The sequence below is a fragment of the Euwallacea fornicatus genome, chromosome 1 (assembly GCF_040115645.1).
Source record: "Euwallacea fornicatus isolate EFF26 chromosome 1, ASM4011564v1, whole genome shotgun sequence".
Classification (NCBI taxonomy): Eukaryota; Metazoa; Arthropoda; class Insecta; order Coleoptera; family Curculionidae; genus Euwallacea; species Euwallacea fornicatus.
In genome coordinates this window covers 7,021,227-7,036,703 of record NC_089541.1, presented here as the reverse complement: position 1 = coordinate 7,036,703, position 15,477 = coordinate 7,021,227, and the positions used below count along the sequence as shown (strand labels likewise).

At 40.1% G+C, this 15,477-nt stretch overlaps 1 protein-coding gene across 10 annotated transcripts in view; it reads left to right on the top strand.

Moving 5' to 3' along the window:
• Msp300 (Muscle-specific protein 300 kDa) overlaps window positions 1-15,477 on the top strand; it is a 135,175-nt gene that overhangs the window by 31,878 nt on the left and 87,820 nt on the right. For 6 of the 10 annotated variants that reach the window (XM_066301853.1, XM_066301862.1, XM_066301882.1 and 3 more), the window contains exons 2-12: window positions 581-1,034; window positions 7,256-7,317; window positions 10,515-10,610; window positions 10,663-10,839; window positions 11,229-11,255; window positions 12,008-12,164; window positions 12,223-12,475; window positions 12,532-13,156; window positions 13,267-13,468; window positions 13,578-13,812; window positions 13,870-15,427. In XM_066301853.1, the coding sequence (XP_066157950.1) occupies window positions 581-1,034; window positions 7,256-7,317; window positions 10,515-10,610; window positions 10,663-10,839; window positions 11,229-11,255; window positions 12,008-12,164; window positions 12,223-12,475; window positions 12,532-13,156; window positions 13,267-13,468; window positions 13,578-13,812; window positions 13,870-15,427 (3,846 nt within the window). The remainder of the gene's footprint in view (window positions 1-580; window positions 1,035-7,255; window positions 7,318-10,514; window positions 10,611-10,662; window positions 10,840-11,228; window positions 11,256-12,007; window positions 12,165-12,222; window positions 12,476-12,531; window positions 13,157-13,266; window positions 13,469-13,577; window positions 13,813-13,869; window positions 15,428-15,477) is intronic. The other 4 variants (XM_066301833.1, XM_066301905.1, XM_066301897.1 and 1 more) reach the window with 2 other exon arrangements.

Genomic DNA, 15,477 nt, shown 5'->3' with positions numbered 1-15,477 from the left:
GAATAGTCTAAATTCAGCGCTGTTCACATTATCTTTAACAGCACTCGCACTAAGCTGTATTAAAATGAATCTCGAACGCTAACATTTGATGATACAGTTCGAAAGGAAAATGAATTTTCTTGAACCTTGATGAAGGTTAAAACTGAAGGCGCACCTGAGTTCACCTGATCAAATATTTATGCTCCCCGTTCAAGGTTGATTAAGTTAATTTTAACCGTGACATGCCGGTCATGTGTAGACGCCACATTGTCATCTACCGCAAATAGTGCGACAATGAGGTTGAAATGCTTTGGTAAATATTCCACCTGATTTATGTTTGTAATTGTAATAAAATTTTTCGAAGTCGTTCAACCATTTAAATCCATACTTCTCTCTGCATGATCAAGTTGCGCATAGTTTCCTGGGAAGTTATCCAATTATGCGGAAGCTCCTCGCATAGCGCGCCGTCTGGTCTGCAAGACAATTAAAATCGTCTTTTGAGTTTGAGCGAGCTTTAAAATCCCCCTAAAACAAGAACAATTCTTAATCCAATCAGTCTCATTGCATTAGCGAACTCTCTCGTCCATTGAAATGATTTTAGGAATCCTTTACGACTACCACCGAAGAGGGAAACCTGGCCTCAGGTGTCCGGACGGTGAAAATCGAAAAAGTAACCGTTTCCAAAAAAGTGCGCCATATTAGTTCCTCTTTGAGCACCCAGTCCTTAAAGAAACCCACCAGCAGTAGAACTCCTTCAGAGGAACGACTAGACGACTCAGACTACCTCACCCAGTCCAATGGGAACTTAGCCACAACCTCAAAAACCTCAAGTCAGTCCTCGTTAACCGGGAGGTTTCCCTCTGAGGACAGCTTAGGGAGACCCTCTTCGCGACAGAGAGATGAGGGCGACAGCAATAGCAGTAGTAGTAAAGTGACCAACTCGAGCTCAGAGTGGTATTCCGAGTACAGGACTCAAAGTTTTCACAGTGGTTCCAGTAAGTTGGAGTATGTGAGGAGTAAATCGCAGTATGAGGAACATATCGATAATATTAGAGGTAAGATATGTAGCACCAATCTTATAGGTGATGGCCCTGACTACTCTTTCTAAGCACTTGTTCCGCGATGTAACCACCTGCTTAAATGACTTTCAGTAGTATTATGCCGGGTGTCCCAATGGAAAGGAGCCACTCCGTGTTTGGAGAAATTTTCCAAAACATTTCGATTGATTTTTTTTAAGCGACATGTTTCGACGTACACTCGGCGACTGAACGAACAACCCCCTTAGACGGAGCTTACAACCCCTCAAAATTTGAATAAGGAAGAGGGGTCTTGTGACACCTGGTTTTAAAGATCTTGACTATGATAAAACTAATTTTGCCTAATCGTTTTTGCAAAAATTCCATTTTGTCGTGTGAAATTTTTTTATTAAAATACATAAAGTCCAGACGCCATGAGTGGAGAACTTACAAATAAAATTTGATTTTTTTCTTACAAGTCTATTTAACGATGACAAATAAAAGTAAACTTTTGACAAAAATCACTCGCCAATATTACTTTCATCACAGCTTGTTCTAAAGAGCGTTCTAAGACCTTTAAAACTAGGCGTTGCACGAACCCTCCTCCCCACTCAAATTTGAGGGGTTATACCGCCCCCTCTTACGGGGTCGCTTGTTTAGGCGTAAAAAAATCAATCGACGTATTTCGCAAAAATTTCTTCAAACACGACAGTATAAGAAAAATCCGAGGTGGCCCGTTTTCATTGGTAGACCCTATACAAAGTTCTGTATTGTGCGAAGTCAATTTTTTTAAATTAAATTATCTCATGGTATTGTCGAGTTCGTTCTGCTTGTCCGCTCGAGGACGACATATCAATTCCTATCGATTACCACACATTTAGTACGTGAAAATTGCCACACCACTGGCTTCTACAAGTGATATCGCAGGAATAATTAAAATATCGCTTGATAGTGTTGAACTAAACACCCTGCAGCAGCAGGGAAACGAGCAAAATCATATGAGCAAAGCTACTCCTAGAAACACGCGTATTCGATCCGGGAGCCTGGGACTTTTGTGTTCAAATGCTGTGGGTTGAAAATGTGAGAATTTCCTAAAATTATCGTTTTTCTTTGCCTCGAGGAAAATCTCCGAAAGACGCCCAGCCTGGTGTCTTGGCGACCAGACAGTGTGGGATTCACCGGGGCTTAAAACCTCGAGTCTCTTTTGCCTGCAGCATGCGACGATCCGAAACTTCCTCTGAGAGATAAGAGGTCGTATCGACGGGCTTCGAGATCCGACTGCCAATTGCTTTTAGGCCGAAAGTTATCGTCCCTTGAGGCCTAGGGTTATTGTCCCTTCTCTTGCGTGGCGCGCCCCACGCACCCTTTTTCCCTAATCATCACAGAAATGGCATTATTACAGCGAGCCCACTTCGTTTTGATTTCCCCTTGATAAGAGATGTTGGAGCGGTTCCCGTAATCTGGGCCCCTTTTTCCTATTCTGTAGATGTAGCTCTTGAAGCTGCCGGGTCCGCTGAGCGCCTGAGCTGGATAGAAGTTCAGACACCTATTTTTCCACTACATCCATAGATTTATATAAGCGATTAATTGCTTGGTTCACTGTCCCATGTCTGCTAGTGGTGACCTGCGAGTCTGCCGTTTCTGGTCGGTCGTTCGAGTTGCGTTCCGCTTGCCTGGAATAAGCCTGGTTGTTTCTCGACTTTATTAATTAATTTAAATATAATTTTCTGTGTTTAAACTTAAACGAAGTTCAGTTCGACAGTTTTGGGCGAATTAACTTAACTTCGCCCCCTTTTCATGCTTCCAGGGCTATCTTCAACATCTGGTAGTTTTGGCACACTTAACCAGAACTCTTGCTGTATCGATACGAACTGTTTTCGAAGGATTTATGGGCTCGCTATAAGGAAGATATTTTAAATGGGATTATTTATAACTTCTGGGCATGCAACTTGAAATAATAACTGTAGCGTGCCTACGCATAAACATAAAACAATACAAACAAGAGATATTATCGATGGTTGTGTATTGAATGGAGAGGATGCCATGTTCTACCTTTTTCCCAATTTGTTGTGGCATCAAAGAAATATTCGAATTTAAATGGGAAGGGTAGTAGAAAGTAATCGTACGAGCGCTGGTTAGTGTAAGTTAGCTTATGGTCAAGAGTACTTCTGCGTACACGACAGCGCCCACCGTGAGCCTTCTGGTCTTAGCGGGGATGAGACTGATAAAGGCCGAAAATCACCAACACGGTTATTGTCATTTCATTATTTATTATTCTTCTTTTTTGTTATAATCTAAAATTGTGACCATAAAATCGAAAACAAATCAATGTCCTATTGACGAAAAAATCTTTTTTGTTCTTTACATACTATTTAACTGAGTTTGTATTGCATTTTTTAACACGTTTAGAGCTACTTTTCTCAAAAACTAATCGATGGATTTTGAATTGCAACACACCACTGAATGTAATTTTTGAGAGACTTTTAATATGGGGAATCATTTGACCTACGTTTGAGTTTTAAAAAATAGGCCAGTTTGTGCTAACAGTGACGTAAGAAACATCTAAAAAAAATAAACAAACTTCAAATCATCGAATTTTTTGTACTATTTAATTCTGGTTTTGAATTAAAAAAAAAATTTTTGAAAATTTATCAGAATGAGGAATTTAGAGCCGCACGGTACAGCTGGAACAAGATGAAACGCACGGAAGCAAATCGATTGATGCTCGAGTAATGGCAAAAGCAGTGGATAAACATGGATAAAAATATTCGTCAGAGACATTGAGGCGAGGTCTTGAAAAATAGGGAGACTGACTATTTTTTATTTCAAGCGATTACAAGGCAAGGGACGTTTGCAGGTTACTTGTGCAGAATTGTAAAGAAACAGAACGCAAAGTGCTGATTTTGTAACGAAAATAACGATACATCCGGACACACAATATTTAGATGCGAACAATGGGAACAAACGGAGGAATTAGTCGAAAACGAAATGGACTGAGATATGACTCAGCAGAGCATTGCGGATACGATGCTGAGATCCTAAGATCATTGGAACAGGATAGTACAAATTATTAGAAAAATTACGAAGAGAAAGCAAGCCTACGAACTAACATTCTGAGATATGGAAAAATCGAAACTCGGTCCGAAAAAATTCTTCACTGCGGTCCTGGTCGAGGGGGAAGGGGACTTAGTGGGTCAGTGATTTCTGCTCAGGAAACCCAACCCGACACACAGCGGGCAAACTAGATCGTCGAGAGCCAAGCTCGCGATCTCTGAAAAGCAGATTTCCCTCAACCTCAAGAAAAAATTTTCAATAGTACACGTAATGAACGAAGTGGTTCATCCCAGACGTTAAGCGATGGGTGCAAGTGTACATCGAATTAAATTACTTTATTTTCCACAATGGGTTTTAAAAAAATGTTTTGTTGCACAAAAAACTAACATACAACGATCAGATATGCAGCATAAAAGCTCACAAAAATTTATGAGTAAGAATGATGCTGTTTCCATGGTTGACTTCTCTTGCCCATCGCGCCAGGTGTCTTTGCACAGGTAAATATACCAGGTATACCGGTATGAAGTGAGCGTCAGGATATAAATGTCTCGATATAGGGCATTTTTTGTAAATAAACCTTTTTTTTTTGTTTGCTTGATTGGTATGCAAACTGACAAACATATTTAGTACAACTCAACTCCTTGAACAAGTAACAATATATTATTTCATTGTGTCAAAAATGTCGAATTTTGTACCACAAAGTGATGATTTGCGGAAAACATTAATTTTTTGCTTTCATTTGAAGAAAAGTGCTGCAGAGTCGCATCGAATGCTTGTCGAGGCATATGGTGATTGTGCTTTATCAGAATCAACGTGTAAAAGATGGTTTCGACGATTCAGAAATAACAATTTTTATGTGCAAAATGAAGAACGTGGCAGACCACCAAAAAAGTTTGAAGACGCCGAACTGCAATCAATATTGGATGAAGATGGCACTTTAAGTCAAAAGCAAATGGCAGAAATGTTAAATGTTGCACAACGAACAATTTCTGATCGTTTAAAAGCTACGGGAAATATCCAAAAGTGTGGAAAATGGGTGCCGCATGAATCGAATGAAAGACAGATGGAGAACCGAAAAAACACCTGTGAAATTTTGTTTCAAAGGCACGAAAGAAAATCAGTTTTGCATCGAATTGTTACTGAAAATGAAAAATGGATTTATTTTCAAAATCCTAAACGGAAAAAATCACGGGTTGATTCGGGACAACCATCAACATCGACTGCAAAACCTCATCGATTCGACAAGAAGGCAATGCTGTGTGTTTGGTGGGATCAGAAAGGTGTGGTGCACCACGAGCTTTTAAAACCTGGTGAGACCGTTAATACTCTTCGCTACCGACAACAATTGATTAATTTAAACAATGCATTGATCGAAAAACGATCAGAATGGGCCAGAAGACACGGGAAGGTAATTTCGCTCCATGACAACGCACCTACACACAAAGCAACACTGGTTCAGGATACCATCAAAACACTTGGCTGGGAGTTGCTACCCCATCCGCCGTATTCACCAGACTTGGCTCCTTCGGATTACCATTTGTTTTCATCGATGGGACATGCATTGGCTGTAGCAGCACTTCGATTCCTACTAAGAAGTAGAAAATTAGGTGTCTAATTGGTTTGATGCCAAAGAAGCACATTTCTATTGGCGTGGTATCCATAAATTGCCAGAAAGGTGGTCAAAATGTGTAGAAAGCAACGGTCAATACTTTGAATAATTTTTTTTTCTTTCCTTGTGAAAATTGGTGTTTTATTTTCACAAAATAGCGCTCATTTCATACCGGTAGACCTGGTATATAATGACATCCAAGATGGGATGAGAACCAAATCACCATAGGATAACACAGGTGATCTCAGGCTGAAACACAAGGGTACATCTCTAACAGTGAAGTACATCACTTTCTCATCACCCAAGCAATGGCCACGGGTTGTATGTCCGAAAAGGATGGACAAACACGATGAGGATTTTGCGTTGAATTAGAACTGTGCTAACAAAGAACCAGGAAAACTGGGAAGTAATTTCGAGTATGGTTAAAGATGTCATGAAGGCATAAATCGAAGCCGAAGTAAATGGGAAATAAAGACTAAAACGAGGCCTTTGAAGTACCGGCGGTGCCGGAAAAGAGGGAAGGAGTTTAGTAGTAGGTCGGTGGTTTTGGAAGAAAGACAACCTAAGATTGGGTGAGTAACTGCGATTGCCTTTAACCCAAGCCTATGTGTCCTTATGGTAGGGTTCCTAATTCTTCAAAAAAAGAGGTTAGTTCAGGTTAGGGCTGCGAGTCGAACGAGGGGAGCTCAAGTTAGCGCTACGCGCAATTCAGAACTGCTTTTAGCCGGTTCTAATGGTTAAGTTGTGGGGTTTACACCACCTACGGGGCCCTATGTCTGTATTCCCCTTTTGAGAGTGAATCTTAATTTCAGTGTTTAAACGTGTTTTTTTAAGAACTTTTGGTCCACTATGCGTGGAGATAACTTACAAGGGACCCAATGGTTTTTTTAATGCTATTTCCTTCTGTTCCATTCAGACGGTTAACAGATAAGAATAAAATTACAGGTTCGGAATCGAGAACATTAAATTCAAGGTATTCAAGATAATCAGCATAAATTTATGCCGAATGTCGTTTTGTGAAACGAAATGTTCTCGTATGAAGTAATCGTGAGATCATTTTTTAAAATATATCGTTGGTTTTCTGTGTATCGAGTTACACCTAAATTATCGGAAATCGCTAAAATCGAAGTCCGAAGCCGCCAATAATACGAATAGTGGACCGAGCTTAATGCAGTTTTTCGGAGATAATCAGTTTAAGTCATGCGAATGGGAACAGAAAATCTAAAGAAATAGAAGAAAATAACGTTGTGGCTTTGGCTATTTAGCGGAATCATCAGTCTTTTCCTTGTCTTAAACTTCCCCGATCTCTTGGAGCATGGAATGATTTAAGAGATACTTAGTTCTAAGTAGTTAAGTTCTAAGTGCAATTCTTCTACACACGAATTTCAATTAAGGCTTTGTGCCGTTAATAATTCAAATCAAGGTAAATTAATTAATGTCATAAACAGAACATTTGATTTCCTCATCCCTAATAGAGGGAGATTTACGAATGATCATAAAATTTCTTGGAATATTTCAGATCTGTGAATTTGGTTTAAGCTTCTTTTCCAAATCTGAAATTTTTTTCATACTCAAGGGTTGTCTTCTTATTTTACAGATGAACAGGAACGGGTACAGAAGAAGACCTTCGTTAACTGGATAAATTCCTATCTGCTTAAGGTAAGTCAAAACTGCATTTTGTCTCCTCGCAACTATAGTTTTTAGTTCGAATCATTGGGTGTGTATCGAATTAGGTAGCACGTACGTGTCTAGGGTGTGTCTAGGGAACGCAACCTTCAAATAACGATGATAGAGATATATTATTCATGTCTTCTACAGACTAGACCAACGGGTCGAAATTGATAATGGGAGCGTATACAGGTTGATTAATAATAGTGGTATAACCATACGTTTTTGACATGGCTGTTTGTTACAATTCTAGTACGATCAGAGGCGTCACAATACATGCAAATGATTTCACTGTGTTCCGTATAACGATAAATAGTTTTCGTGACTTCGATTTTATTTGTCTGATGTTTAGTTTACAAATTAATTGTTCATCTCGTCAGTCTTTACCTGACTTTGCTATACCAGTTTTTTTTCATTTCAATCCAAAAACATTAAATTTCTGAGACGGCATCGCTCGTATTTTATGTTGACCTTTAATTGAAACGTGCAAAGGTCCAAACTACAAACTTTATCTCAAAAAGAGGCTCGAAGAGATTTTTTTTTTAATTTCAGAAAATTCCTGATTATATCTACACTGACTTTCAAAAAAACCGCAAAACCAAGAAGAACACATCGTACACGTTTGAAATTCTGGCATTACGTTGGGTCGGGTAATAGATAAAAACGATCAAAATATCAAAAGAACATTATTGTGAATAAGTGAAAAAATTTAATAATAATTTAATAATGGGTGGTATCTCCTCTTAAATTAATACATTCCTGTAAGCGACGTGGCGTGCTTAAAATTAAATTGTCAATATCTTCCTGTGGTATTGTATCCCAGGCAATCTGCACCTGCTCGCGGAGTTCATCTATGGTTTCTGGAAGGCGAGCTAAACGTTGAAGTCTCCGACCCATTATATCCCATACATGCTCTATTGGGGACAAATCTGGAGACCGAGCTGATCAAGGCAAAGTATCTAAATTTTCAGCTTCCAAATACCTCAAAGTATCGTTGGCTACATGTGGTCGCGCATTATCTTGTTAAAATGTGCTTCCACGATGGTCGTACATGTACGGTACAAGAACCGGTTCTAAGACACTATTAATGCACCTCTGAGCATTTAATCTATCATAAATGAAAACAAGAGGAGACCGACTACCATACTGGATGGCATCCCAAACCATGACACTTGGTGTTAAACCAGAATGACGCCTTTCCAAAAAGTCCAAATTTAATCGCTCTCCTCTGCGTCTTCTAACACGTAACCGTCCATCAGATCGCCATAAACAAAATCGGCTCTCATCACTGGACACGATTCTTCTCCACTCCTCCACCCATTGCACTCTCAGACGACACCACTCCAGTCGGGCCACCCTGTGGTTTCGTGATAATGGAAGCCGAAGCATAGGACGATATGAATTTAGTCCAAAACTTCGAATTCTGCGATACATCGTACCAAGGGAGACCCTTCGATTTAGGGTGGCTACCCAGTTAGCACCAAGAGACGGAATTGTTTCAAACGGGGCGCCTGTCGCTGAACGACGAAGTCGCCGGTCTTCGCGTCGGTTCGTCATTCTTGGACGGTCACTACCACGATGACGATTTACTGACCCTTCGTTAGACCAATCTCTCCAAACTCTTAGCACTGTTGATGCGTTTCGATCCAATCTACGCGCAATTTCGCGGAAAGGTAAACCTGCCTCGTGCATACCAACAATTCTTCCCCTTTCAAAGGGAGTTGACTGCCGATAAATTGCATTTTGGCGTACACGAGGCATTTTGCACTACCACACCTTCAATATGGTACTAACAATAATACCTTTATCGCTATTCGCCTGTAAAAAAATTTGCAAAAAGAACGATCGTCACAGATAAAAAAGTAAAGAAAAACTTCATATCGCATTAAAATACGAACTTGAAATTTTTATCATTTTTTTCTCTTTACAAGTCTAAAATCATACTAAAATTTTAATGCGTTCTTCTTGGTGTTGCGGTTTTTTTGAAAGTCAGTGTATGTAATTTTTCGTCTGTTTTGTTTTTTGAATAAACTACTACCGAGATCAAAGAATTTGAAACGACAGTTCTTTCTCAAATAAAGAAACGAATAAACGGTCAATTGTCATTTTCAACTAATTGTTTCAAAGAAGATGTAAGATAACTGACTTTCTTTCATCTTTTCATTTTATTTCGTACAACGAACAACTCGTTTAGGGGGATTGAAAACGATCCTTCTCCCTCAGATAGAGTGCTTTAGACAACGCATTCTAAGGGCGAAGCCAATCAAGGTAGATTCCCTAGGAGCCAAGAATCTTACCCGTATCCACGCTCTATTCAGCATGTCTATGGCAATAACCGTGTAGTTAAAGTTGACGCCGCATTAATAATTTCGCCTTTAGGGGCATATAGATGAAAGTTGCGATAACTTAAGAATGAGACAATTTCCAGGGAAACTGCGAAATTAACCAACAACGCGCCCTAATTTTTCATTGTTCCTATGAAAATAATCCTCTTGGAAAAGCCATCTAGACTTGGGTTTTTCGATATTAGATCCGGTCTATTTTTTAGATTCCCACCAACTTTGCCAACAAGACAATTTCCGCATAAGTGACGAAATTAGAGTAGAGCATTTGTCAAATTCTAAAGTTCCGTGGACATTATCTAGCGGTTAAAGTTACCAGGAGTCCGAAAAACCGGACCTTACAGAAATAACTGTTGACGTTATTTTGCTTCATCTGCTTAGGGTGGAAATCATGAACTCAAACCACGTCATGACTTATGGCATTTGGAAAACTACCGTGTATCGATTCCTCTAGGCAGTCACGACATCCCGATGTCAAGGGGGTTTGATGACGGGCCTAGTTTCAGCTGCCGATTGGTACCGAAATATCCGTGTCTAGATCCCATCAAGGAGCTTCATTCATTAATTGCCTCGGTTGTCGAGAGTTTCGAATTAACCAGCAATTCTTACATCATCAAGATACATTTCTAGATATACCTCGTACTATTGCGGCGATATTTAAAGTGCAGGGAAAGTGGTCCCGTGCCAAATTTCATGATGAATGATTCGAATTTTAACTGGGAAATGTGTTTTGCGTCCCTTGCCCTATTTTGATTCTTTAATAAGGTCATTTGAATTTTTTGTGCCTAAATAATTCAAATTGAGTTTATCATTGTTTTAACGCTCTTCGTCTCTTTCCACTTCTAGAGAGTCCCTCCGTTAAAAGTAGAAGATTTAATAGAAGACTTGAAGGATGGAACCAGGTTGCTTGCTCTGCTTGAAGTGTTATCTGGAGAAAGACTGGTGGGTGCCTCATAGTTTTTTTTTGTTTTATCTTACACGGAAAATTATTTAGCCCGTGGAGAGGGGCCGAGTCCTCCGTAGACCTCACTTCCTCAGCAATGCCAATACAGCTCTTCGCTTTCTACAAAGCAAACGAATAAAGTTAGTCAATATCAACGCCAGCGATGTGGTGGATGGGAGACCACCCGTTGTTCTGGGACTTATATGGACCATCATATTGTATTTCCAGGTAATAACACTAAAATTTCGTATCCAGAAGACACATCTTCATGTAGCTATGTCGCCTCTTAGAGTAGATTAACAGAATGCTCGAGAACGTAGATTAGCCCTTATAACGAGCTCGAGGTTATCTTTCAGACCGATAACGGTCGATCATATGGGAAAATTAAAAATATATCTTCAGAATTCGCTTAAAATGACAAAAATAAACTTTTATGATGTTCTTTCCTCGAGCTCAACTAAAAGTAATATGATATTTTTAATATTTGTTAATACAACGAAAAATAGCTTCCTCTACGTACTAAAATAACCAAACCAGTTATATTGTTAGTGTTAATTTACAGTAGTTTTTTTTGTATTTGCATTGCACTGTTATTAACCAATGGAATTTTTTATAAGCTTCGTAAAGAATGGGCTTATATACTGGTAAGTAGAAGTAGGTACACCAGCTTATTGGAGCTCTAAAGCTGTAATTTAGTATTTACCTCTTAAAAACTCACATAGACTGCTGGTCACATGACGACAGCCAGATCAATTTTAGCATTAAATTTGAATCCCTGAAGCCCCAGGGCGGCTTAGAGGATTGTTGTGACGCGATTTCAAGCCGTGTCATTCTGAATATTCAAAATTTCGACAATTTTCAGACGCACAAGAGCCTCTTCCATGGGAATATGGAAATGAGTGCTCCATGTCGAGAGATGTTGTAACACGTTCGATACCTTGGCTGGTGGCGGAATAATTGCTGCAAAACCGGATTGTAATGTCTCTTTGAGGTCCTCAGATACAGATCACTTTGATACCTATTTTCGCGATTTTGAAAACGAAACAAAACGGACGGGGCTTTGTGACCTATTTTTGGCGCACTTCAAATCTTGGCCGTCGATATCTCAGGAACTCGAAGGGGAAAATTTTATTTGCCTTAAAAAATCTCTCGTAGTAACCGTCTTAATCTCTCAACAAATGATCAAATTACAATTTTTGAAATTCATTGAACCGCTTTATGTTTTTAGAGCGTCAAATTCTGTTCTAAAATTGGTTCCGTGCAATTTTCGTTGTCCAGTAGCTTTCACGACGTTATATAATTGGGTTCATTTTCCATTAACTAATTTTCGATTCTGACCCTAAAAATCTGATTACACGAAACTTACCCCTAACAATCTATTCAAACATTTACTTAGATTGAAGAAAACACTAGAAACTTAGAATATCTGGCCCATTGGGGCAGTAGCAGCAGTTTGGAGAGCGCTGGTACTACCTCGTCCAGAGACAAATGGAAGCAAGGTGCCAGAAAAACGCTACTTAATTGGGTGGCTAACGCCTTGCCTGATGATGCAGGTGGGTTGAAGTACATTAAAGTTAAGAAAAATTATTGATAATATTTCTGTTACTGAAGGAATTGAAGTCAAAGACTTCGGTGCCAGTTGGAGAGACGGCATCGCTTTTCTTGCAATTATCGACGCCATTAAGAAGAATCTCGTCAACATTGCCGAACTAAAGAAGGCGTCCAATCGAGCCAGACTAGAGACTGCTTTCGATGTTGCTGAATCCGAATTGGGTATACCAAAAATACTGGATCCTGTGGACGTGGATGTCCCCAAACCCGATGAGAAATCTATTATGACTTATGTTGCACAATTTTTACACAGGTACTTCGTATCTTCCTCTTCCTGAGCATTCACGATAAACCATTTTATTGTCACAGATATCCTGAACCTAAAGCTACAGGCCCAGACGCCATTGTAGCCATCCAAGAACAGTACAGTGACCTTCTCTCCTGGCTAATCAAGAAGACTCAGTACTTAGATCACTTACAGCAAACCAACTCCCTCCCTGAAAACTACCTTGAGTACGCAGCTTTCAAGGCAGAGGTGGACGACAAATCCCGACTCTACAACAAACTAAAGCATCTGATAGAGTCTCAAAGCCCGATTTCCATAGCCAAAGAGTCTTGGTTCGATATAACGAAACTGTGGGACAAGTTGCGGAAGCAGTTGCTCTTTTGGCTGTGGCTGTTAGACTCCACCTTACCTGGAGACCTGAGGGTCGTGGGAGAATGGCTGGCAAGGGCTGAAAAGCTTCTGTATTGCGATGAAATTCCCGATGTGATGAACGAAGAAACAGCGACGATTATTAGCAGAAAATTGGAAGAACACAAGGCGTTCTTCGTGGACTTGCCTGCCATGCAGCAGAAGTTCATGCAGGCCTATCAGAGTCCTTTAGCTAATCAAGTGCCTTCTGATCAGTTAAGTAATATGGCTGAAAGACTGAACGATGTTGGACCTAAAGCTGCCCAAAGACGAGTGAGACTTAAGTTCCTTGAACATAAAGTAAGTTGGAGAAGATCATTGACATGGTCTAAGAACATAGAGCTGTTCGGTACTTGACGATAAAAATTACTTAAAAGTATCGAAAGTTAGAGCTTTTGCTTTTTTTCCAGTGTTGCCTTATTGCATTTTTGCAACTTACCGAAACCAAACTCCGAGCGTGGACTGCCAAATATGGACGGGTCGATAAAGTCGTCCAGTTGCTCGACCAATACCGTAATTTCGTATCCAAAAACCACATTTTCCAGGAGTTCAACAAAGCTTTCCGTGATATGCAGGCTGTTATAGATGAATACAAACGTGACGGAAATATTGGTAAGTCATCACTGACCTCCTGTTTCCTCGCATGCCCTGAGCTTTCTTTACTTACCGTCAGATTCCTAGAGTCCAAATGCAGCTTGTTCAAGTTTTTTTAAATTTACAGATAAGAAAGAGTCAATGGAAATTGACAGCTTTATGCGAGATACCGCTGAAAGATGGAAGAACGTTTCCATGGAATTGAGGTGTGTTCAAAGCATGCTTGAAGAAGTGGTAGCATACTGGAAACGCTGGGACTCCCTGGCACCTGAGTTCGGCGACTGGCTGAATCAAGCGGAAAAAGCCATCAACCTGGATGAAGAGGAAAAAATGGAGTTCTTCCAAGACATCACAGTATATCGGTACATTAATGTCTTCAAATTCTACCACACATTCTAAACAAATAATAAATATTTCAGAGACAAATACCAACTCCTAGGGGACACTGTCAGCTTCCTTATGGCCACAGTAGAGGACGGCATCTCATTAGAACTCAGAGATGCTTATCAGAACATGACGGACAGATGGGACAAAATCTACCCTTATGTCAACAAATACAGCCACGCAGGGGACATATTGCGCAACCGCAAAGACTTCAGGGCGGGCGTGGAGGTCCTCTCTAACTGGTTAAGAAAGGCTGAGGGCGTGTTGAGTACCCCTTGCCTAGGTTCCATGGACCGGGTCAAACTGCACAGAGATAACTTAATAAAACTACAATCCGAAGTCGAGGAAATTGAAAATTTGTTTAAAAACATCAGCAAAGCCTTTCAGACTCTCATCCAAGACTTATCTAGAGATGAGGTGGATAAAATGATGAATATTTTGAAGCAAGAGAAGGAGGCTTTAGTGAAGGTTAGGGCGTTGATTCCCGCTCAGATAAACTTATTCAACCAGCTGCTCATCCAGCAAGAATCTCTGGAGAGCGGCAAGAAGGAGATCAACTCTTGGTTAGATAACGCTGAAGTATTGCTTACAGCCCTAACCTTAGAAGCCGACAAGGAGCAACTCAAGGATCAATTGGACAAAATCAAGCACTTCTTTACGAGAACTTTATACTATAAGTCGATGTTGGAGAGCAAAAATAAGATGCTGACCAACATAGTGAAACTGGTGGACAACGCTAACAACCCAGATGTAATTAAAATGGTTGATGACTTGGATCAAATCAACGAGAGATTTACTTATGTGACTCAGAACGCTCAGCTGTGGGAGCAAAGATTGCAGGAAGCTATCAGGTGTTGGCATAATTTCTCTGAAAGCGAACGAGTTATTTCTAATTGGCTGAACAGCGCTGAGAAACTGATTGCTGAGAAGCACATCGATAATAAAGGCACTGTTGAAGAACACAAGAACTTCTTCGAATCGGTCAATGAAAGATGGATTCACGATTTAGTACAGAGTGCGCAAGAGTTATGCAACTGCCTTCCAAAAGAACAACATGCACCTATTCTCTCATCTGTCCACCACCTTCAAAATAAGTGGAGAGAAGTTCTCTCTTTCGCTCCCTTGCACCTAATGAGACTCGAATTCAGGCTGGATGAGAACACGTTCAATTATTACGTTAAAGAATTGGAAAAGGAGGTTCAGAGCGAACACTTGGCAATCAACAAGAGCGAGAACGTAGAGTCTGTTATTGCCAGACACAAGGAGTTTTTCGGACCTCAAGGCCCGTTAAGAGAAACTAAACAAAGCTTAGCAAATTTACAGCATTTAGCTGAGGTTTACTCTCAGAATTGTCCTGAGGACAAGAGCCTGAAGGAAGCCGTGGAGAAAGCTGAGCATCAGTGGACCAATGTGAATGTGAAGATCGATAACGTGCAACAACAGCTGGAGAGGATTCCGCAGAAATGGGATCAGTATCGGGCGAAGTTTAATGACATGGTCCGTTGGATGGACGGAGTAGATAGTGCCTTAAAGAACATTTTGACTGACGTTAACACTCCTGAAGAATTTGAAAGGGAAATTGCAGCTTTCAGGGTAAGTAAAAATATATATCTAATTGTTTTTTTCCTGATTATATGACCCGA